At 34.4% G+C, this 24,577-nt stretch overlaps 2 protein-coding genes across 4 annotated transcripts; both read left to right on the forward strand.

The window, feature by feature from the left end:
* The first annotated feature begins 1,104 nt into the window (after positions 1–1,104).
* LOC113848518 (maf-like protein DDB_G0281937) lies at positions 1,105–19,867 on the forward strand. 3 transcript variants are annotated; one of them, XM_027478088.1, is made up of 10 exons: positions 1,105–3,865; positions 7,924–8,021; positions 8,127–8,198; positions 8,286–8,360; positions 9,582–9,662; positions 10,127–10,196; positions 10,332–10,423; positions 18,331–18,372; positions 18,496–18,576; positions 19,235–19,858. In XM_027478088.1, exons 2-10 carry the CDS (start codon positions 7,995–7,997, stop codon positions 19,304–19,306), a joined length of 612 nt encoding a protein of 203 aa, XP_027333889.1. In that variant the 5' UTR covers positions 1,105–3,865; positions 7,924–7,994; the 3' UTR covers positions 19,307–19,858. The 3 variants fall into 3 exon arrangements, with proteins under 3 accessions (XP_027333889.1, XP_027333888.1, XP_027333887.1); XM_027478086.1 differs by lacking the exon at positions 1,105–3,865 and adding an exon at positions 8,619–8,702 and having other exon boundaries at positions 7,995–8,021; positions 19,235–19,867; XM_027478087.1 differs by lacking the exons at positions 1,105–3,865; positions 18,331–18,372; positions 18,496–18,576; positions 19,235–19,858 and adding an exon at positions 13,239–14,020 and having other exon boundaries at positions 7,887–8,021.
* Positions 19,868–20,524: 657 nt separating this feature from the next.
* On the forward strand, positions 20,525–24,511 carry LOC113848516 (3-ketoacyl-CoA synthase 4). The gene has a single exon (XM_027478083.1). The coding sequence runs from the start codon at positions 21,057–21,059 to the stop codon at positions 22,584–22,586; it is 1,530 nt and encodes a 509-aa protein (XP_027333884.1). The 5' UTR covers positions 20,525–21,056; the 3' UTR covers positions 22,587–24,511.
* The last annotated feature ends 66 nt before the right edge of the window (positions 24,512–24,577 follow it).

Genomic DNA, 24,577 nt, shown 5'->3' on the forward strand with positions numbered 1-24,577 from the left:
TTTCTACTTGGCCAAGGTTGAATTAACTAATTCCCTCTCGAGTACCCCTACTCGGTCAAGGACGAATCACTTATTAAAATTTCCTCCCAAGTATTTCTACTTGGCCAAGGTTGAATTAACTAATTCCCTCTCGAGTACCCCTACTCGGTCAAGGACGAATCACTTATTAAAATTCCCTTCCAAGTATTTCTACTTGGCCAAGGTTGAATTAACTAATTTCCTCCTGAGTACCCCTACTCGGTCAAGGACGAATCATTTATTAAAATTCCCTCCCAAGTATTTCTACTTGGCCAAGGTTGAATTAACTAATTCCCTCTCAAGTACCGCTACTCGGTCAAGGACAAATCATTTATTAAAATTTCCTCCCAAATATTTCTACTTGGCTAAGGTTGAATTAACTAATTCCTTCCCGAGTACCCTTACTCGGTCAAGGATGAATCAATTATTGTTACCATTATGAATACCTTTTCGGTAATAAACAAATCAGATATTGTACCTTAGTAAGAAAATTTCCATTTAAGTGTTCAATGTTATTAGAAAACGAAAAGAAGTGAACTTGTATTCATATTTGAAAAAGATTACAAAATTTGGGCATTATCGGCCCACAAATACAAAGAAGTAAACCTATTCGTAATTTCCCTCCTCTCCGGCATCAGGACCGGGGGCGTCAAGACTGGGGGCTTCAGGACCGAGAGCACTTTTATTAACTTTGACTCGGTAGGAGACTTTGGTGTCAGGTTCCACATCATCATCCACTTCATTGTATGGTAAAAACCTGCCACCGAAAAAGTCTTTGGTAAGATCAAAACAGAAGTCGGCTGGCACCTAGCAAAAACCATAGCATTGGCGAACAGCATGATTAAAGCCGGACTCGTGTTCGATAGCAACTTAGACCGAACACTTGTCAGAAAAGGCCTTCATCTCAGCCTCAGCCTTTTGCCTTTCAAGAGCAAAGGCCTCTTCTATTTCAACAGATTTGGCTCTTAGGGCCTCCTCCATCCCCAAAGAATTCACCCTTAGAGCCTCTATTTCTTCCTCCTTAACCCTCAGTTCTTGCTCGGTGGTCTGGAGCCGACTTTCCACTATATGATAGTGCCCTTTATACTGAATAACCTCGGCCTCCAAAGCTTTATTGGTCTCAGCAAGGTGTAACTGAATCTCTTCATTCTCTGCTAAAGCTTGTTGAGATGAGGAGTACTCGTTTTGCACCCTCTTCACCTCGAGTATGGGCTCCAAAGCTAGTCTTCGAAGCATCATCATGAATCAAATTTGGAGCTCCACGTAGCATTGCCACAAAGACTCAAAGTCTAGGTTGCTAACCGCATCCTTTCCTGAATCAGAAAGCAAGTCAGGGGCAACTACTCGTCCAGCATGAACCCCTGGGACGAGGAAGGTGTCGGATAATATAGTTGGGGGAATAGCAGGGTTTGAAGAACTGTTGACCCCAGCCATCACATCACCTCGGGCTTGATTTCGTGCCCCCTCTGTACCAGTCAGTTTACCCGAATAGGAGTACTTTCTTTTTTTCTCCATCTCACCCTCTTTTTCTTTGCCCTTCTCTTTTTCCTTGCATTTTTCTCTACGTCTCTTGGGCTGACTGTTTGCAATGGCAAGGTCTTGGGGAGGAGGACGGGGCTCGGTTATCTCTGGGATATGGTCAAGTAGAGGGTTTCAGTGCTCCTCAATTGGTGTGCTTTCAGGAATTTTGGTCTTCAGGATTTGACGATATGTCGGTACGTTGACACCACGTTGAGCCATCAGACCTACATTAAAAACAAAAAGTCAAATCAATACAACTTGATTCAAAACAATCATAAGGACAAAACATACCATCCATGTCTAGACGAGGATGAGAAAATTTTAACACTAGAACTATATGTCGGGCAGGAAGCTCTCGAGAAAGAGACTTCAAGTAATCCAAAGCCGATAACTCTCTAGCCGACAACACGTCCTCAGGAAGCAAGTCGTATCGGTGAGGCACTCGGGTCCAATGAAAGGGAAAGAGAGGATTGTTTTCACTATCAAAAAAATAATTTCTACCTATAGGGTGGACAGTTACTTTGAAATAACTGGTCTTGAAACCCTTAAAAGATGAAGCATAAGGCTTGAACAATGACAATTTGGGTTGCCTTATTAACGATACCCACCTTCCTAAATCTGATGGACGAGTACAGAAGAAGTGAAGAAATAAACCTACACTAGGTTCTATATAATGAAATTTACAAAGTACCCTAAATGCTTGTATCACCGCCCACCCATTCAAATGAAGTTGTGTCGGCGCTACATTCAAAACCCTCAACACTCCCATTTGGAAATCATTGAAGGGTAACCTTATACCTAATTCCCTAAACATATATTCATACATAAAAAAGGTGTCGGTCATCTCGACACCTCTTACAAAAACAAAATTAGGGTTCCCTGTTTCCTCTCCTTAACAAGGGTTGATGGATATTGGGTAGGGATCGAAAGGTTCTCATAACAAAATTTCACAGTGGTCAACAAAAGATTGAAGACTTCTATTTTTCCTAAAACAAGAGAAGTAGGCGGCTACTTCACCGTGTACCCACTCGTATCTAGGAACTGCACAGGGGAGAATACTGGTATTTCCCTAGGGGGTCATGCTCGGTAGGAGTTCGGAAGAGTCAGAATCAGTAGACCCAGACGATTCGGCTTCATCACTGCATTCTCTAAATTGAGTCTCTACTTCATTTCCCCCACTCGGTCTTCAAGAAAACTCACCCCCTTTGGTTCTCTCAACATTTTGACCATCAATATTGGTTAACCCAGATGAGTCTGACAACGAGTCCTCCCATTCTAAGGATTCAACCATGATAAAATAAGAAAGATGACAGGAATACTAAACGTACCTCACAGGTAGTCGGTTCGGAAAGAAAAGAGAAAGTTTGAGTACCCTTCAGTTTGGAGCAACAATGTAAACTTCTCGGTTCAGAGAAAAAGTGAAGAATAAAATACCTGGACCACCACGTACTTATAGGAGATGCGCTCTCGGACATACGAAGGGTCACCCCCCTTCCGGACTATTAGATCTTTTCCAGATCAACAGTTGAGTGAGGACACCCCTTCGTCTTACGCACACATATCGAGGAAACCCTAAAAAATCCTGAAACCCTAAAAACTTGAAGTTCTAGAATGATCTTTTTTCATTATTTATTATTTATTCTTATGGACTTTTATTTTTACGTCCTCGGTCTCCACCACTTTTTCAATAAATCGAATACTACTTCGGTGTGCACTCTTCAGCCCACCAAATACCTTTATTTTTTATACTTGAACCGAATACTCTACTCAGCCTACTTACGTTCCTTAAACCGAATACTCGCCTCGGTATTCTTACCCATCCTACAAAACTGAGTACCCCCTCATCTACATGTTCTTCATACTTATATATTATTAAGCCCTTGCCTCGTACCTTTTCGGGCTTGGGAGGCTAGTGTACTAGATAGGGAACTGCTCGGTCCTACGTATAGGAAAAGGAAACCGAGTACCTATTCGACTCAGTTTGGCCAAATACCTTTTGTCAGGATTAAAAGGTAATTAATCCAATTAAGGGTAGTAATCAAAGCATTATCTACTTTAAGTAAATGGCCAAAAATCAAGGCTGACTCAGTAGGTCCATTAGCCCATAACAATGCCTATAAAAGGAAGGTAAGAAGTACAGGTAAATAGTTGACTTTTCATTATTAAATAGCATTTATTGCTCAGAACCGAATCCTAACTTTAGCATCGGAGTGCCTTTTGTAGGTACCTTCCCCACGTCAGCGAGAGACAAAAGGACGTCACTGTTCTAAAGCAGAGACTTGAAGACTAGTGTTTCCCTAGCAGGAACAAAACTCAATTGAGAAAAGTATAACATCAACCCCTTTCAAATATTGCATGCTAGATGACAATCACGTTGATACCATTATTAATCATATGAGAATTTGTTTTCCCAAAATTATGTTTCCATAAGAATAGTATAACTTGTGCATGCTAGATGATTTTGACAATCACCAATGACATGAAGAGTTAGAAAATTTTCCTTATAAGATATGTTTCCTGTGGATACCTGTTTACTTGACATTTTCAAAACTTTCTATTATTTCTCTATATTATTCTGACCCTTTCTCACAATCCTAATAAGAGGAACCTACTTAATTCAAACTGTGGACCTGTGGTGCTTTAGTTTTTGGTTTCTTGGCAGTTGGCACGATGATGTTCGTGCGTGTTATAGCTTAACGCCAATTCCCCTCAAATATTGATTCATTAAATGTCATAAGTTATAACTTTCACGTCGAATAAAACGTTAGATTTGATTTTGGTTAGTTATCTGGCACACACTTCATGTGCCACATATAAGTGGCCGCTAATATAATTTTGCCTTAAAACTCAAATAGCCATAAGCCATCCTTACTTATGTAGTTGTGTTAAACATATTAATTAATTTTTCATTGTGATAAATTGGTTTATAAAGTTAATTTTGTTGAACTCAAATGGATTAAAAAACAATAAAAGAAATTAATTTTAAAAAAATTAAAAAGTATTTATAAGAAGTGATTTATAGACTCTTTTTAGAATGACAATAAAAGTTCATTATGAATCTACTACTATTTTTTAAATTGAGCTTAAAATAAGGAAAAGAAAACTTTGTTTTGGGATATAAGATAATAAATGTCAAATATTTAAATTTATGAAATATTGAAAATATTATGTTAATTCTTGACCTTTATATTCATTAATCATTTTAGTTTTTAAACTTAGATATAGTCAATAAGCAATATTAAAGTACTAATATATATCACATAAATAATATGTATGATTAATAAGATATATATTTTCATTTTATTTTAGTATTTGAGATTATCATTTGTTAAGTCTTTTAATTCATTCCTGAAATTGTTACTTGTTGGACATTTTAATTTTTTAAATTGTCACTCATAAAACATTTTAGTCTTGATATTGTCATTCCTCAAACATTTTTATTTATCAAATTTTAAAACATTTCATCTATTCATTCTTCTTTTTTTTTCATTCTCTCACATCAAAAGCTATCGTTGTCAACCACTATCTGCACTCTTTATTGGTGAAAAATTCACCGCAATTCAGCATTTCTTTGACCTTATCATCTTCTCTACATCCAACCACATTATCTTGTCTTAAACATTCAAGTTCAACATTTTTCATATATGAGCTCAAACTTTTCCGCTGAGTTGATTTATTCAAATCTCTAATACTCTTTAACTCAAAAAAAGTAGGAGAAGTGGAAAAAGATTACATTGATGGAGAAAATAAAAATTATCATTATTGAACTTCATTGTTAAAATGTAGTTTAGATTTTTAACTTCAATTTCATTATTCACATGACTTATTTGTATCAGTAATAACGGTAAATTTATCACCTTTCATTTAAAAAATTAGATAGTAACAAATTTATCTTCAACAAAAAAGACATATAATGACCAATAATGATAGTTTTCAATAAGAGAAAATAAAAAATAAAATAAAAATTTAAAGACTAAAGCATAATATGTAACAATTTTATATTTTAATTATATATGATGGTATTTTTATCATATAATTAATTATATATATTATTTCAGTATTTTGTTAATGTCCTTTGACATCTCAAAACTAAAATATATTTAAGATGAAAGTTAAAAATTAACATAATAATTTTATAATTTTAAAAATTAAATTACACAACGTCTAATATCTTATGACCAAAATGAAAGTTTAATAATAAAAAAAACTTTTTAGATGCAGGATAATATCCCACACACGGATGTCGCATTAATAGGCGAATGATGGACTAGAAGCAGCATGCGCTGGGGGTTGCGAGTTGGAAAACGTTGGCCTTGGCATACCTAGGGATGGCAATGGGTAAAGTACCCGATGGGCACCCGCAAAATTTACCCACAATGGGTAGGATATTTACCTGCTATACGGGTACGGGTATGGGTACGGGTAAAAATCCGCAAATTTTAATGGAGATGGGTGCAGGTATGGGTATCTAAGTACCCACCCCGCTCCATACCCGCATATATATATATATATATATATATATATATATATATATGCTTGGACTTTATTCTATAATTATGCATTGAATTTTTGTATTATTATATTACTTATGTGAAGTTATATAATATTAATATAAAAATATATTTAATAATAAAGTAAACCAAAAAATTTATTTTAGTTTATATTTTTAATAGAAAAATTTATTTACTATTTTATATCATTTAATTAGGCTAACACAATATAATTATTACATAGTTAATATGAGATTGACTTTTTTTAAAATATTATTTATATATGACACACATAAAATATTTTTTACACAAATATTTTTGTTAATAAAATCATATTGATGTTTAAATTATAAAGTGAATGATAAATAATAAATATATTATAAATTTTTATAAATTTTACAATTACCTACTATTACCGTAAACTTATTATTTATTAATAATATTTAAATTTTATTTTTATATTTTAATTTAAAATAATATTTTTCTATGTAACATATGTATTACAAGCACAACTATAATCTATTGAATCTAAATAATATTATTCTTACTATTTATTCACATTCAAAGAAGTTTTTGAAAAGATATAAATATAAAAAATTATTGTCAATTTTTATTTGTTAATTTTTTTAAGATAAAAAAGTATAACTTTTTTAATATACACGTATATTTATTTATTATAAAATTTTATTGTAACTATTTATCTTTTATTCAAATTCTTTTTTTTAAATTTATATACATTATAAATATTTAATTCACTAAAATAATTTTTCAAAAATTTATATTTTTGATAAAATACTTTCGTATAGTATATGAGTTAAGAAATACTAGTATTAATATATATATATATATATATTAATTATATTATATTATTTTAATTAAATCTATTATTTTTCTTACAATTTCAAATTTAAAAGTTAAAAAAAATATTTTATGTATCAACTTTCTGTTGTTAGTATTGAGCTTCTCTACTCTAACTCTATTCTCATTCTCAATGTCTGTATCACTAAAACTTAATAACTATGAAATGTTATTCATTAGAGTTAGTTGTTAATGCCGTCACGAGAGGTTACTAAGTGATCCCACACGAAGGGACAACCATTGTACAGATCTATTTCGTTGTCGTTCTAACATTACCAATCAATCAAATCTCACACAAGATAAGATTATTACTGACAAATAACTTATGTGTTTAGTTTTGCTTATTGTTTAAGAATTTTAGTTTAGAAAATTATTATATTAAGATACATTTAACATTTATGATCTTTGAATATTTGTTTTTTATCTATATTTGTACCTTGTTCGGCAACTATATATTGAATTTTTGTATTATTATGTTACTTATGTGAAGTTATATAAACATATTTTCTTTATAAATATTTTTTTCTCAAACAAGCGCGGGTAATGGGTACAAGACGGGTATGCGGGTACCCAGAGGGTACGGGTACGGGGATTAATGTTCATACTCACGCGAATATGGGGCCGGGTACGGGTATTTTTTTAAAACGGGTATAGGGATGGATACTGTAGTACCCTACCTATACCCTACCCATTGCCATCCCTAGGCATACCCCACTGAAAGAAATTAGGTTATCTATGCTTTTATATTATTTAAATATTTTTAAGAATTTTAAAAAAATATTACTTTTAATAACTCCAAATCTAAGAAAAATTAGATAAAATAATATAAAATAAAAATTACTATATTTTTCTTAATTTAATTTAACTTAATTTTTTTATCATTATATTTCATTTTATTTAATATAAACAGTAAAATCTAATTTCATTTGTGTCACGTGTACAATATTCTCGTCCTGTACACAAAAGGCAGAAGTAACAGCACACCACAGATGTAATTTCATTTCCAAATTGAATTTTAATTCGGGCTTGCGTGCAGTTACTTGCTATAGCTGAGCTTTCCTACATTTTACGTCTGTTCCCGCCATCCATTTTGTAGGGGAGTTGGCGATGGAAGCTAGCACTTCTTCGTACAAGGTAGTGCTACTTTCATTTTAGGGTTCCACGTCGCTCTATTATTCGTAGCAATTTCCTCAACTTTAGATTGGTGCGCACGTTTACTATGCAACTTGCTATTTTCAGATTATATTGGGTTCATCCTCCATCGCACGCCGCAAGATACTGTCCGAAATGGGATACGAATTCACAACAATGGTTAGTAAATATCTGACCATTAATGAAATTGATCTACGTTTCATCGTTTCATGTGTAGCTTTAATCTTTTGTGACTGTTTCGTACAGACTGCAGATATTGATGAAAAGAGCATCCGAAAGGAAACTCCAGAAGAGTTAGTTATGGCTCTCGCCGAAGCCAAGGTTTGTGTGATTTTTGAAATCCAACGAATTGGTTAATTTGCTTGTTGGTTGATGGTCGATGATAGAACTTTATTTTCTGCTAACATATCAATTATGGAATCATGTTACTGTGAAAGTTGTTTTCTCGTTACAGAGGCAGCAGCAAGCAAATTAGTGCTAATGCTGTATTTTATTAGATGGTAGTTGTAATTCTGCTAGAGAGTAGAGAAACCTTGAAAGATATGCTATAACTGATTATGGATGTGAATTACATGTCAGGCCAATGCCATTATTTCCAAACTTCAAACTACCGGTAATCAAGAGAGGGTTGATGAACCAACGATTTTAATTGCAGCGGACACAGTATGTTGTGTTTCCTTTTCTTGTGTTGGTTTACCCTTAGTCAAGTAGGCATTGGGTGTTGTTAGGTTGGTTGTCACCAGGGCCATTTATTAATTGAGGATGTCGAGCTTTGTTTGTAGAGGATGTAGTGTGTGCTTTAGTTTAAACATTACAAATCCAGCTTTTTCTGCCCTTCTTTGGAAGAAATGATAAAATGTGAACCTTTCCATAAGTACAGACAAAATGCTGTCATCGTGAAATTGCTACCAAACCTTTGGGTTTTATTTGTTCTGAGTTTTCATTCATACATCTGAGGGAACTACCAGAATTCATGATAGTATCATTAAGTTTCTATTTCTCTAACATTGTGAGTGAATATTGCTATGAACCCTTTAGGTTTTATTTGTTCTCAGTTTTCATTCGTAAATCTGAGGGAACTACCAGAATTCATATCCTTAAGCTTCTATTTCTCTATCATTTTGAGTGAATATTGCAATTGTGTTCTTTAAAATTGAATGCAGAAATGGAGGTTTTATGCTGTCTATTTGTTAACGTTTGAGTTATAATTTCATATGCTTCTATTTTGTTTAAGACATGATTTTATTATTGAATACCTGCTCCTTATAAAATAAGTTAAGAGCAGTACCTATGTAATAAGTTCTTTGGCATCATTACTATCATGTTGTTCATACTTTTTGGCTTTCACATCATCAGTGGTATCAGTATCTACATTTTGAAAAAAAGATAATTTCATGGTTTCAGTTTGTCTCATCCTCTATTTGAAGCTGTTACCTGGTGATATCATGTAATTGTTAGGCATGTTATAAAATGCTAGTGTTCACTTATAGTTGTGCAGCTGATACTCTGGCACTTATTTTGGCTGCTCAATATTTTCCCTAGGCAGAAGCCATCTTACAAAGGCTCCCTCTTGATGACTACTTAAAGGATGCCAAGCCAACATTATTAATTACTTCTGACCAAGTATACATCATACTCTTAATGTTTCTTTTTTAGTTTTCTGTTGTACGTCTCCAAAATATCGCTGTACAGTATACATAAGCAACAATGTCTTTAAGAAACGTTTTTTGAAGGTAAAGTTGGTAAAATTCAATAATGTTATCATTAGAAATTGTCTTTGCTTCTTGCTTAACAATCTCTCTTCCTCTTTTTCTCCCATGCTTCTTGTGGATGTTAATAGTGAAGTTTTTTCCTTCATGGAATGTAATTGACAACTGTTTATTAATAACCTAAAATATCTCCAGTGTTCAAACAATTTGATTCCTTGTTTTTTGGAACCTAAATGACTTCCATTCTCTTAATGCTTACTATCCTCATAAATAAATGGCCTTATGGTGACAAGACTAGTTTGTAGTAGAAATTATCAAGTTTCCTTTTTTTTGAGTCAAAGTTTGCTTATGGTTTATTTCCCTGTCGAATAATTTGAGGTGGTGGTGTATGAAGGCGTGATTAGGGAAAAGCCATCTAGCAAAGAAGAAGCCCGACAATTCTTGAAAGGTCTGCTTAATATTATGTTCCTGTCATTAATCAACCATAATGTTTCCTCTCTCTCCCCCCCTCCCCCCCTGGTGATTATGAACTTCTGAACTCCTCATATATATTCATTTTTTATTGCTCTATATACAATTTCAGATTATTCTGGAAGGCATGCAGCAACTGTGGGATCTGTACTAGTTACTAACCTCAAAACTGGATTCAGAAAAGGAGAATGGGATCGTGTGGAGGTATTATTTTCCCTTGTCTTTGATCTCTTGGCTAATTACTATCCATTCTATCTCCTGTTTTGTCTTGCCAAAAGTCCAAAACTGATCCACTATCGAATGTGGTACAAATACATCTCCAACAAACAATTAAGGAAGTCATGCTTCATGACCTTTATTTTCAACATGCTAATAATTAGGCATGTAGGTTCCCTACTCTTCTGATAAAATGGTGGCATCAGAACTTAAAAGTGGTTCCAACCTTTGCTATTTTAATGTAAAATATCCATTTCCAAATAACTTACTGTGAATGATCCTTTGTCGGGATAATAGTTGACTTGTTTTACCTACATGATATTAAGCATGCATTTGGATGAATAACTTAATTAAATACTTATTTATTAAGATCTTAACACATGACGATTAATGATATATCATGGTAGTCAAAATCGAGATTTTACATAGGATTGGAGAGGGGGTCAAGGATTGTAACTCGTAGGATCGTAACACGGAACGTAAGATCTTACAAAATTGTATATATACATATAAAATAGCATAAATAGAAAGAAAACAAAGACATTAATCCAAACTAAGTACAGAATACTTTAAATATGTCCAACATAAACATAATCCAAAGTTCCAATCAAATACAAAATCAATATACAAACTTTAGATATCTATTTTTTCATATCTAAAATATTTTGATAGTAAAAAAAGTCCTCATCTCCTTCATCATCTTCATTTGGCCCATCAATCTTCATTTGGTCCATCATCTCCTTCGTCATGTATATTGTTTATAATAGGAACATCACCAACACCAACATCTTGATTTGAACCTTGGTCTAAATCCAAGTCCTCATCTTCATTTAGAGCATTAACATGCTTCTGAATGTCCTCATCCTCCAAATTGTCTTCTAGGCCCAAATTTTCATGATTTTCTCTATCATTATTTTTCATTATCCACTCATTGTTAAATGAAATATCATCTACATTTATGTTAAAATCCTTCACTCTCCTAGCAGTCCTCTTCTTGGCCAATTTGAAATTTGCCATAACAAATATCACATCATTCATTATATTTTGCTTCAAACATTTTCTTCTTTTAGTATGCACATAAACAAATAATAATATATTAAATATAATTTTAGATAAAAAAAAAAATAGTTGGCTAGCCTAGTATATAATTTTAGAAAAAAGAATTTCTACTTAACATCTCAAAGGCTCTCTAATTACGTTCACACCTAGAAGAACTATATGTCAAGCTTAGTATTCGAATAGTAAATCTTTAAAGCTTAAGATGCTCATCTCTATGAGACATCCACCAATCAGTTGGCAGACGCATATCAATAGTTTTCTTAGTCAGGTGACTACCAAAATTATCAGCTCGCTTTCTAAATGAATCAAGTTGACAATCAATTTTACATTGTTCATCTTGATCAAGAACCATCCTTGTCAAACAATCATATAGTCCATGCTTAACTTTAAGATCAGCATTAAATTTAGGACGATAGTGCATCTTAGGATTAAGAAAATAGCCTGTAGCATGCAAAAGGCTTATGGAGCTATTTATCCCATCTTTCATCTATGATATTCCATATAAGTATAGAATTGATAAAGAGCAAACAAGAAAGATTCAATATACAATATAACATAAATCACAAAATATCCACTAATTTAAATTAATAGTAGTTAGTTACCTTTTCTTAACACCATTGAAAGTGGTTTGAATATTCTCTTTAGCTTGATTCATTGCCTCATAAATAAAGCCCATAGTTTCCTCATCTGAATTAACCATTCGTAACTTTGATAAGAGGAAATGTAGCCTGCAAATAAGTGATTATATCCTTCCAAAACTTTATTCAAAATCAATTCTTCTATAACTGTCCCATCCCTTGTCTTAGCAAACTTAGAGGACTTCCATTCATTAGATGTGAACATTCTTATAAAAACAACTCTTTTTTCTTGAAGGTACCCTAGAGTCAAATAAAATGTAGCAAAACGAGTAATTCCTGCCTTACCAAATCTTTGCCTTTGGTGAAATGTTGTAATAGAGAAATAAGACTCATCCTTGAATAGATATAAGTTGTAATTTTTCTACCTTTTGGAATTGTCTTTTCATGAATTAGTATCTTCTTCTCAAAGTCCTCCAACATCAAATCAATGTAATGTGCTGCACAAGGAGTCTAATATAAGTGTTTCTTTTTTTTCATCATCATCTCCCCTGCAACCTTGTAATTTGCTGCATTATTAGTCACAACTTTGACTACATTTTTTTCACCAATTTCTTCAACATCATCAAATATTTTAAATATTTTATCAGCTGTTTTTTCTACATGAGATGCATCAATAGACTTCTGAAATACAATTTCTTTAGGACTATTTACCAAGTTTAATGTTGTTCTCCTCTTATCAGTTCACCCATCAATCATTAATGTGCATCCAAGACTATGACTATGTCCTTCTTCAAATACTTTACTCTAATTTCATAATACCTTGGTGGTTTAAATCTAAGACCATGACTAGCAATTAAATCACACATAACAGAAAATTCATCACTTCTTGCCACATTGAATGATATGGCATTATTATAAAAAAACCTTCCAATAGCTTGACAAGCCTCCTCTCTTCTAGTTTTCTTGAATATGTTGTTGATTGTTACTTGAGTGCCCCTTTTCCGAAAAATATTTCCTCCTCTAGTCACCTCATTCTCACTTAATTTTCTTTTGCTTCCACTATATAAAGTCTCTCTCTCAGCCAGCAAAGAAATTTGATTTTTTTTATTCAACTTTTCTTGCATGCTTACAAGTAAATTTCACATTTCTTTTCTTATCCAAAACAGATATGCGTTCTCCAACATTTTTGGCTGTTTGAGCCAAGTGATGCTTCAGTTGATAAGCACCTCTGCTTACTATTTTTTGACAATATTTGTATTGAATTCTTCTTGTACCTTCAATTGCAATCCCATGTTGTCATGCTACATCACTCTTGTTTTCTGGTGCATTCTTTGGTAATGACATGGAAGGAGGAGCTTGACTACTAGTTGAAGCCATTTTGTCTAATTAGCACAGAAAGCAAAGCACAAAAAGCAGAAAATGAAGAAAATCCTAGTCACCCATAGTAACCCAAAGTTGATGAAGATGAAGAAAAAAAGAGCACAAGAAGCAGAAAACCCCAGCAAAGAGCAGAACCAAATCGCTGAACAGACCGAGTCGCCGGAGCCAAATCATAGTCACTGGGAAAATGCAGGTGGATTTTGTGGAGTCGAAGGAAGAAGTCGCACAACAGAGCAAAGGAGAAAGGAAGAAGTCACAGATTTGAGTTTTTGGGATTTTAGGGTTCCAACGACTTGAATGAAATCGGGTCAAGTCACGGGTCATTGGCCCAAAACGTCATCTTCTCTGTGCATTGGGATCGTGTGACCTCACCAATTTTACGGTCCAGCTCACGCAATGCCAACGGAGATTGTAGAATCGTATGATTCTACAATTTGGCACGTGATTTTAGCTACTATGATATAAATTTGATTATGAAATTTGTTAGATAAAAGATTGACAAGCAGTTTGTTGATGAAATCCTATGAAGTCTGGATACTTGATATGACGGATATACGGATAGGGGAATATGGAAAAAATTTAAATTTCAAGATACGATACGACTTAGATACTTTAACATGAATTTAAAGAAATATTTATAAAGAGATATTAATAATTAATTTATATTGATGTGTTATATTTACATATCAATGAACATGTTTTATAAAAAAATACATGCGATCATATCTTTTCCTTTTCTATGAACATATCAAAAAATTACATACTTTACTCCCTATTAAAGTTAGAATTCCACAAAAGAAATGGTCGTTCTATCCAAAAGAAATATAGAACTATCACAAAAAGAATGTACTACCTTTATACTATTTAATTCTAACATTGTCACACTCATTTTCTCCATTTCCGTCGTCTACAAAAAGCATAACTTTTAAGTCTAGTTCATCAAGAGATAATTCAGCCAATTCAAGAAATCCAGCACCATTATCAAGTGGATCATGTACATCTCCACTAATATCCTGCATCCTTGTCTCTCCTTTAGTATACTTTTCTTCTTTTCTAGACAAAAGACGAAGGTTGGAATGCACATAAACCAAATCCTCAACCCTTTTTGGATCCATTTTGTTTCTCTTGAAAGAATGAATGAACGAATACGTACTCCAATTCCTCTCACAGCAAGATGAGGAATAAGGTTGTACATGAAGCTTTAAAGCAAGCTTTTGAAGTAAAAGGGTAGAAGATCCATGCATTACCCACCAAGATTTTGGGTCCAATGTCCACCTATCTTCAATCGAATCAAAAGAAGTAAAGTCACCTGCACAAGATAAGAAATTTGAAAATTCAACAAAAACATTTTTTCTTTCCTCAGCATTAGGAAAATATCTCTTCAAACATTTGTTCCTTTCTCTCGAAACTTCATCATCTTGATGTGAAGGAACTTTATTTGGAGCTTCCCTAAGTCATTATTTACTATAATACCTACATATTATTAAAAAATTTGTTATAGTATGATTTTTATTTTTCAAGAGACAATAACTAAGTTGAAATTTACCTTGGGTTCAATGAATGGGCCAAACAATGAAGTGGAGTACAACTCTTGCTCCACCTAAAATTCAGTATACTAAGAACCACATCATAAAAATTGGAAACCTCATTTGCTTTCTTTTCCTCATGCCTATATATGATTGTCTTTACTTTTTCAATCATGGAATCTCACATTTCATAGACCAAAGAAAGAGTAGAAGTATCTGTGTCAAATTTTCTAAGCATGGCTATATATAAGATCTGTGAAAGAAAGAATATAGTCTAATTTATCCCACCATATATCATTTAAAATAAGTTCTTTCACATGGGCAGCTTTACCAACATCATCTTCTCTATAACTATTCCATTGGTTACTAATGACCATATTTTGCAAAACATGTTTCAACAACTTCAATCTTTTTATCATGACAACCATTGATGCAAAATGGGTTTCAGCAAAAGAAAGCAATTTAAGAGATGAAAACTCATTAAAAATAGTCAATCTCATAGAGTGAGTCATTATGAAAGTCTTGATAAAAGATGCATCATCAACTAAGAGAGTGATCCAATAACACTCATTGAAAACATTTTCATTTCCATCAATATTTCTAGCTGTACATATGTTTTTCAATGCCAAATTCAAAGTATGTACGACACAAGGATTCCAAAACACATGATGAAACTCAACTTCAATTAACATTCCGACTGCCTTACAAACAGGAGCATTATCCATTATGATTTGAACAACATTTTATGGCCCTACTTCATTAATTACATCCTTTATTATGCTAGCTATGTAGTGTTTGTCCTTGTACTCCTTAGAACCATCAATAGCCTTTAAAAATATTGGCCCTCCTTCACTTACAGCATGAAATTTATCAATGGCCTTTTTGAACATCTGTCCATCCATCAGAAACCAATGTAACTCCTTTTATAAGCCATAAAGATTTTATAAGTTGGAGTAATCTTTCAATATGAGATCTCCCTTGTTGTAAAAAACTAGTTCTTAAAGCATTATAACTAGGAGGAAGGAAACCATTAAGGTTATGGTTTGCAGCAAATGAATAAGAGCTAACATAGTAAGGATTTCTAGCAAGATGAAATGATATGCCAGCTGAATAAAACATTCTTGCTATCTCTGCTCTAAGTTGATGTCTTTCATCCACATTGAAAGCCTTTTTTAGTGTACTGCTTCCTATTTTTTTTCTTTTTCGGGATAAGGTTGTTGGAGCTGCTGAAGGTAGTGGGATAGTTTTGGGCTTAATTTTATTCTCAGCTTCTTCACAAATTTTCTTCAAATCAGCCAAGTACTCAAGAGTGACCTTAGGACAAAGAGCAACACCAGCACCAAATATTCTAAGTAAATGTGCTTTCACTCTTGAGTATAAAATTTTGACCACTTTGTCACAAAAATTACAACTCCATAGCTTGTTGCCTCCTCCATCTCCTAACTTATCCTTTATAGGGACAAATACCCAAAGTGGAGCATGATCATCTTGAAGTTCTAATAAACCAAAGTTACTTGGAATTCTAAAATTAGAGTCAGAACCAAAATTCATCTTTTTGTCATCAAACACAGCTGTTGAAAAATGAAAGAATAACATTTTTACTTTATTGTTGTAAAATGAATAGAAAAGAAGAGATTAGAAAAGAGGAAGTTTGTGAGATTTTACCACCACAGCAATAGAGAAAGAACGTTGCTGAAATCCAGAGAAGAGAGAAGAGGAACAAAGTTCAGAACACACTATGACTTGAAGCCCGAAAATCTCCTCCTTGACGAGAATGAGGAACTCAAGGCCTTGTCGGAGCAGTGGAGATCCAACGGGATGCTCCTCACGCCATGCTATATGGTTGTGCGGGGTTATCCTCTTCACTTTGCTTTTTGGGTACCTTCCATTTCAACAATAATATACGGCTCCAAAATTCAAAACAAAGTTCATGAACTGTGTAGCCTGGAATCGGACTACAAAACAATGACGGAAATGGGGAAATGGGTGAGTTCTAAACCCTTGATGATTTTTTATTTTTGGATGAGTTCTGGTTTCGTTCCTAACTCACGAATAATAGCGGAAGTGAGGAAATGAAAGACAAATTGAAACTCCTCATTTCAATATTGGAAATTTAATCAAGCTGACCACTATTTTTAGTCAAGGCGATTTGGAGCCATTTCCAAGCCGTATCAGACTATTTGTAGCCGTATCCAAGCCGTTTTCCAACCGTATCAGGTTTAAATTTAATTTTTAAGAATAAATTTAATTTTCGATACTTCTGGAATACGTATTTAAGCATATCGGACACGTATCCAATACCGGATACGTGTCCAATATGGCTACTTTGCCATTTTTCATGTATCTGGGCTTCAGAGATGAAACCTTAGTGGCAAAGTACTATATCAACACTTTTCAAGTAATAGGTGACAACAACATTGATACCATTACTATTGTATGGGATTTGTTGTTTTGCTATTCTGTTTCCAGAATTTTAACAATTACCAATCACATTTCAATAACAATAACTAAGCCTTATTCCATTAAACAAGGTTGCTTGTATGGATTGTATAACACTAGAGTTGGGTTAAAAAAATATTATAAGATATTATTTATTGCTAGATCCTTTTTAATAATTTTTTTCAAAGTCTTTTGGGCCTTTTTCTACTCATTTCCACCAAACTAAAAGTCATGTCATCCATTTTTTTCACTAATACTACCTTCTGTCCTTTTTATAAGAAACAAAAGACTAAATCTCCTGGACCAAGGAAAGTAATTAAATCACTTATGTTTTTCATACATATAAACTTTATTTCAAAAATACCCATGATATTAAATATTGTAATTAGTAATTTATACAATTAATGATACTAATAAAAGAAGGGTACAAAAGAAATTTAACAATTAATACTTTTTGAATCTATCATTTGTTCCTTATAATAAGGAATAAGGAAATGCTCCATTTTGTTTCTTATAAAAAGGACCGGAGGTAGTACCTTCTATTGCTTTTTTTCTTTTTTTCTGTCTAAACCACCATAATTGATTTTCTATCAATTTTTCTACTGTTGTTGCTATTTCAATATTCTAATCTCATAAAAATTTAAAACAATTACTACCTTATAGGATTTGTTTCCTTTGATTCTTGTTTCCATGATGACAATTTTTAAACCTTTTATAACTCTTGATTATTTTGACTACAATACTAATGGGAGGAACCTATTTGTTTTAAACTTGGACTTGTCCTTCAGTTTTATATTTCTTAACAGTGATATTCACAGCCACATATGAGTGTGCACTCTCTCTCTCTCTCTTTCTCTCTCTCTCTCTCTCTAATCCATTGTGTAAATTGATTTTGTCTTGTGATGTTTTACAGATATATTTCAATGAAATACCCAATGAAACCATTGAGAAGCTGGTATATATTGTTTCTTTTAATTGGTTGTTTTGTGGATGTTTCTTTTACAGACAGTACTTCCGGTAGGAGTTGTCTTCTTTTGTTTGTAGTTGATATGCTTTTATTCCTTTTTTTCTTGTTTAGGTTGATGAGGGAATCACTCTCAACGTTGCTGGAGGCCTGATTATAGAGCATCCTTTAGTATTTCCATTTGTCAAAGAAGTGGTTTGTTGACTCCTCTTTCATGCTTGGAAATATCAATGCATCTTAATTACAGCCATTCGGGGACATGCTCCCTTGATGGACAAGGACGAGTCAGACTCGGGGTCCTGTCCGCACACTAGTAGTCTAGTTTATAGATTTTGCCGCACAATATCTGGTCTAATAAAGCAATTTGGTGTTCTTTTATATGAAGTGGCCAAATTCCATTATTCAGTGTTCTCCCTTTAGAACTTTTTTATTTTTTTATTGTTGTAAAAAAAGTCTCTCTAATTGACTTATCAAAAAAGAATCTCTAATTGACTCAAGTTTAGCTGGGTAGAGATTTGTGTTTGGAGCAAAAGCTAGAAAACTGATTTAGAAATCTGTAGACCATAGCTAATTTAACTTTGGATTTCTTTAACAACAACAAAGCTTTTTTCCACTTGGTGGGGTTGGTTACATGTCTGAATTTTTAATTATCGTGAAATCTTGGTGAAACTTTTGTGTTTGCCTAAATTTTTAGCTTAAGTTCTAAGGAATGAACTCGTTGATCCTGCACAAGTCCAGTGGAACTGAAATGCTTAGCTGGTTTCTTGGTGGGACAAGATTGCTGGCATTTTACATCATAGTTCCTGTCTACGGTAAATAAAATCTAAGTGAATGACTGAATGTGTATTTGCAGGTAGGGACAACCGATAGTGTGATGGGACTTCCCAAAGGTCTGACTGAAAAACTCTTAAAGGAGGCCCTGTAGCTTGAGCTACTGTGTTCCACCTTGTAGGACTGCTAAGTGCTACGTAATGGTTTAATCTATGAAACTTGACCTTTGCTCTCTACATTTTTCTGAACTCAATGCTGTCTCTTCCAGTAATAGTTATGTGTCGGCTGGGATGTACTGTGTGGCAGTTATGTCTTAACTTTTATTGGGTATTCTGATAAAGTTGATGAATTGATTCATATTTAATTGGTAACATATGGTTGTATTGTGACTATTCATTGGTATGTTAGAAGAAAAAAAATCACACGTTGACGTCTCCAGTCATGCGAAATGATTTTGTTCGGATTCAGATTTAGATACAGATAGAGCGTCAACGGGAAACATAAAGGAGTCAGGGTAGTTGGAAATACTATTATACTGAAATTAATGTTGATATAATTTTTTCTCCTTGGACAATTCTGGCTACGAAATTGTTAGTAAGTTATGTCATCCATTGTGCAAATGCAATGCATGATTGAATTATTGAAAATCCAAGAATGAATAATGTATTAAAAATAATCCAGTGACGGCATGTGGATTACGTAAATCTTTGGTGATTGTGGATTCTATATGCTAATGATGCTCCCTTTTGAATTGTTCTAAGTAGTTTATATGCATGTGAATTATGAAGGTAATTTACAAACATTGCTGCGGGTGGTTGGCATTTTCCCCTGGATTGACTTGGTAAGCATTGATTGTCAGTTGTACATATTTTAATGAGGTGAACTGTATTTCATTTTCTGCACTTCAAGAATTCTCCTTGGATTTTACTCTATCGCACGTTTACTTTTTCAATCACAATCTTAGTGTGATCGAATAATAAGAATTTTGTTGTAGTTATTATCATATCAAATAGTACTGATAGTTGCATATATATTATTTTTATTAAATTTTCAAATGATTTAGATAAGTGAGTCTATAATAAAGAGTTTATGAAAGTAATGTTTGTGCAGATATCATTCTGTACTAAAATATGGACCTAAAAAAATCGCGTGGTGCATATAATAATTTGATAACACTTGTTGAAAATGACACAAATGACGTAGCGATGCTAAATTGTCTTCCCTTGGATTGGAAAAATCGATTTGTCTTCGGAATCAAGAATTTCATTTTCCATTTTGGCCATTTGATTTGAATCAACAATTTCTGCTCACCAGAAATTTCCATCCTTACATCATCACAACCAAGGCTTTTTCAAGTCCGGATTTTGAATTATAGGGATCTGTTTTCTTTCCTCAAGTTTTTCTTATTTTCGCTTCCTTGTCAGACTATGACATAATACGATCAGTGAATTGGTTCTCGATTTAGTCATAAACATGCATTATTAGTTTTAATTTGAAAAAAAAAAATAGAAGCCTGTGGTTTAGATTAAATCCCAGAAAAAAAAAGATATTACATGCGTCAGCACGTACGCTGGCAGAGGTGATATTCGTTCCGCTCCCCAGTTCTCACCTCAGTGCCCACCCACCGAGCCCGAAGATGATTAGAGTCCCAGTTGCCGCCCAGTGTACGAAGCAGTGAAATAACCGTTTTCGTAACAGTCCAGAGTGACAGTGAAGCTACGCAAAGCATAACTTCCCTACTCCTTTTCTCTTCTCATTCTTTTGTGCCACTTTCTTCTTACCTTCGCCAATTTGGACACATTATCGAAAAAAGACACACCACCCCAACCAAAACGCATCTATATTCATTCATTCACTCACTCATCCACCCACCTTCTCTCTGGCTTCTCATTCGCATTCCAAAGATGACAGTCACAACCGGAGGCGCCGTGGGTGTTCAGATCCAGCAGCAGAGTAGAATAGTGCTGCCAGATTTCCTACAGAGCGTGAATCTTAAGTACGTGAAATTAGGGTACCACTACTTGATCTCCAACCTACTCACCCTATTCCTTGTTCCCTTGATCCTCATCACGCTAATCCAAGTCTCCCAAACCACCGACCTTGACCATCTCCGCCACGTGTGGCTCCACCTCCAATACAACCTCCTCACAATCCTCACATGTTCCGCTTTCTTAGTCTTCGGTCTCACGCTCTACGCTGTCACGCGCCCACGCTCCGTCTACCTCGTCGATTTCTCCTGCTTCCGCCCCGCCGATCACCTTAAAGCCCCCTTCCACAGCTTCATGGAACATTCTCGTCTCACCGGCGACTTCGAAGATTCCTCCCTCGAGTTCCAGCGCAAGATCCTCGAACGCTCCGGTCTCGGCGAAGAAACCTACGTCCCCGAGGCCATGCATTTCATCCCTCCTCGCCCTTCCATGGCCGCCGCAAGAGCCGAGGCCGAACAGGTCATGTTTGGCGCCTTGGATAACCTTTTCCTTAATACCAATCTAAAACCTAAGGATATTGGTATTCTTGTCGTCAATTGCAGCTTGTTTAACCCCACCCCATCCCTCTCTGCCATGATTGTTAACAAGTACAAGTTGAGGGGTAACATCAGGAGCTTCAATTTGGGTGGAATGGGGTGCAGTGCTGGCGTGATTGCTGTTGATCTTGCTAAAGACTTGTTGCAGGTTCATAGGAACACTTATGCTGTTATTGTTAGCACTGAGAACATTACTCAAAATTGGTACTTTGGGAATAAGAAGTCCATGCTTATTCCCAATTGCTTGTTCCGCGTTGGATGTTCTGCACTGTTGCTCTCTAACAAGCCTGCGGATAGGAGGAGGGCGAAGTATAGGCTTGTACATGTTGTGAGGACCCACCGTGGTGCTGATGATAAGGCATTTCGGTGTGTTTATCAGGAGCAGGATGATGCTGGGAAGACTGGGGTTTCGTTGTCTAAGGATTTGATGGCGATTGCTGGTGGAGCTCTTAAGACCAATATCACCACCCTTGGCCCCCTGGTGCTCCCTATTAGTGAGCAGCTTCTGTTTTTCGCTACTTTGCTCATGAAGAAGTTGTTTAAGGCTGATGTGAAGCCTTATATACCGGATTTTAAGCTTGCTTTCGATCATTTCTGCATACATGCCGGGGGCAGGGCAGTGATTGATGAGTTGGAGAAGAACCTGCAGCTGCTCCCTGTGCATGTAGAGGCTTCTAGGATGACGCTTCACCGATTTGGGAACACTTCTTCAAGCTCCATTTGGTATGAGTTGGCTTACATTGAAGCCAAAGGGAGGATGAGGAAGGGTAACAGGGTTTGGCAAATTGCGTTTGGAAGTGGTTTTAAATGTAACAGTGCTGTTTGGCAAGCACTGCGAAATGTCAGGCCATCTCATAATGGACCCTGGGAAGATTGCATTGATAGGTATCCGGTGGAAATACTCACATAGATCAGATCAGTCACTTACTGGTTAGACACTGAATTCAGGGTACCCTTCATTGGCATCCAGATCCGTTGTCCCATCCTTTTGTGCTATTGTAGATTTCATCGTGTAATTCACTGGCACTTTTGTGTTTGATGATTGTTGCTTTCCATTTAGTCAGATTTGTGTATCTGGAGTTATATGATATGGGGAATTCCTGATTTTTTTCTGTGAATACTTCCTTCCTGATTTTTTAGCTGCAAAACATTGCCTTTCTCATGGTGTATAATGTGCAAGTGGGTAATGTTATATCCTTTCACAATAACCTCCTAATACTCGTATGAAGGAAGGTATTGAACGAAAAGAAATACGTAAATGTGTTTAATATCTTAAAAATCTTAAATAAATTCAATATTTCCATAATTTAATAGGAAGGTTGGTTAGTAAGAAGAATAGAAAAGGATGTAGGACTTAGAATTGTTCTGCCCCCTATGCAAGTCTGTTATGCTCGTCTTCCAGACGATTTTTCCCCTCTTAAAAATGTGCAGTGCTTGTAATTAGTTACATACTTGAGAATTCTCTGGCCTTCTCTCTAGTTAGTTGTTGCTGCACCTTTCACAACACTTTTCTGGCACATTTGGTGAAATCAGTTTATGTGCCACCCGAGTCTGGATTATGATCTCTACCACCAATTCATATTAACCACGTATTTATTACTAAATAAATATCGCGAAACGAAGAGCATGATCAGTTTGTTTGATGAAGCTTACATGATAGGCCTTAAATATATTAAGTCAAATAAAATTCCATTTCCTGCTAGCTTTATACAAAATACTTTAAACATGGTTCCTATAGAAATTTTTTAACTAATTTTTTATTCCCTCTTTAATATAAATGAAGTTTTTATCCTCTCATATTATTTATCAATATGATATGATCATGTTAAAAAGATAATATAATTTTTATCAAATAAGATTTCATCTTGATTGATTGTAGATCCTTTAATTAAAGTTGATAAATTTTATGTCTCTCTTTCTAACATTATTATACTTAATAGCATGAAAAGATTATATAAATCTACTAAATTACCTAAAATTCATTTGCTTAGTGAGCACTCTTAATCTTAATTAGGGTACGTTTGTGTGGCTTTTAGATTTCTGTCACTACGAAAAAATAATCCAAGCGTATTAATACGGAAGAATAATTGCATCAAAGTAATCACAACTGATGATCTTATTTTGGAAAGCGTGTCATGATGAGACACCCTAAAGTGCTATTTTGTAAACACTTTTAATTAAATTCGAACATCCCAAATAAAGCATACATTGTCTCCGAGCTACAGAAAATGCTTTCGGGTGCACTACCAGTATTTACAGCATACCAGTGGAATATTGAGTGTGAACAACCTGAGAATCATTGCAACTTTGCAAGTCTAGACATGTACGTGACGTCCCCCTGTGACCTCATATTCTCATTTCACGATACGCCTCCTTGGAGCATCTACTTTACAAGTTGTTACAACTCATTTCCCTCTGTTAAATTACGTGTTGTGCTGACACACATTACAATATCAAGTCTGTGGTTGAGAATTTACTCGATTTCAACAATACAAAAAGAGAAACGCCCCGAGACACATTTCAGACTAGTGGAGAAAATTTTTCCTTTGATACGGTTGTTTGATTCCCTTCAACACGAAGTTAACACCACCCAATACATGATTCACTTTCCTACAACTTAAACTTGCCGCAAACAACAACAAAAAATCCAAATACGTTTCAGCAAAGGAGAAAAAAATACCTTAAACCTACGTTACATGGATGCAGGTACGAGTATTAAGCACGATAACATTCAAATCGTAAATACGATAAAATTTGAAAATGTTAAAATGAGTATGACAACATATATTAAGTAAAATATAATTATATCTGTGAATGTCATTTTAAATATTTTATGATAATCTAAAAAAAAATATTATTCCAATAATAACTTTACAAAAAAAAAAAATTTCTAAAATATAT

The sequence above is a fragment of the Abrus precatorius genome, unplaced genomic scaffold, assembly GCF_003935025.1.
Source record: "Abrus precatorius isolate BTA unplaced genomic scaffold, Abrus_2018 Scaffold8, whole genome shotgun sequence".
In the NCBI taxonomy this organism is placed as follows: domain Eukaryota; kingdom Viridiplantae; phylum Streptophyta; class Magnoliopsida; order Fabales; family Fabaceae; genus Abrus; species Abrus precatorius.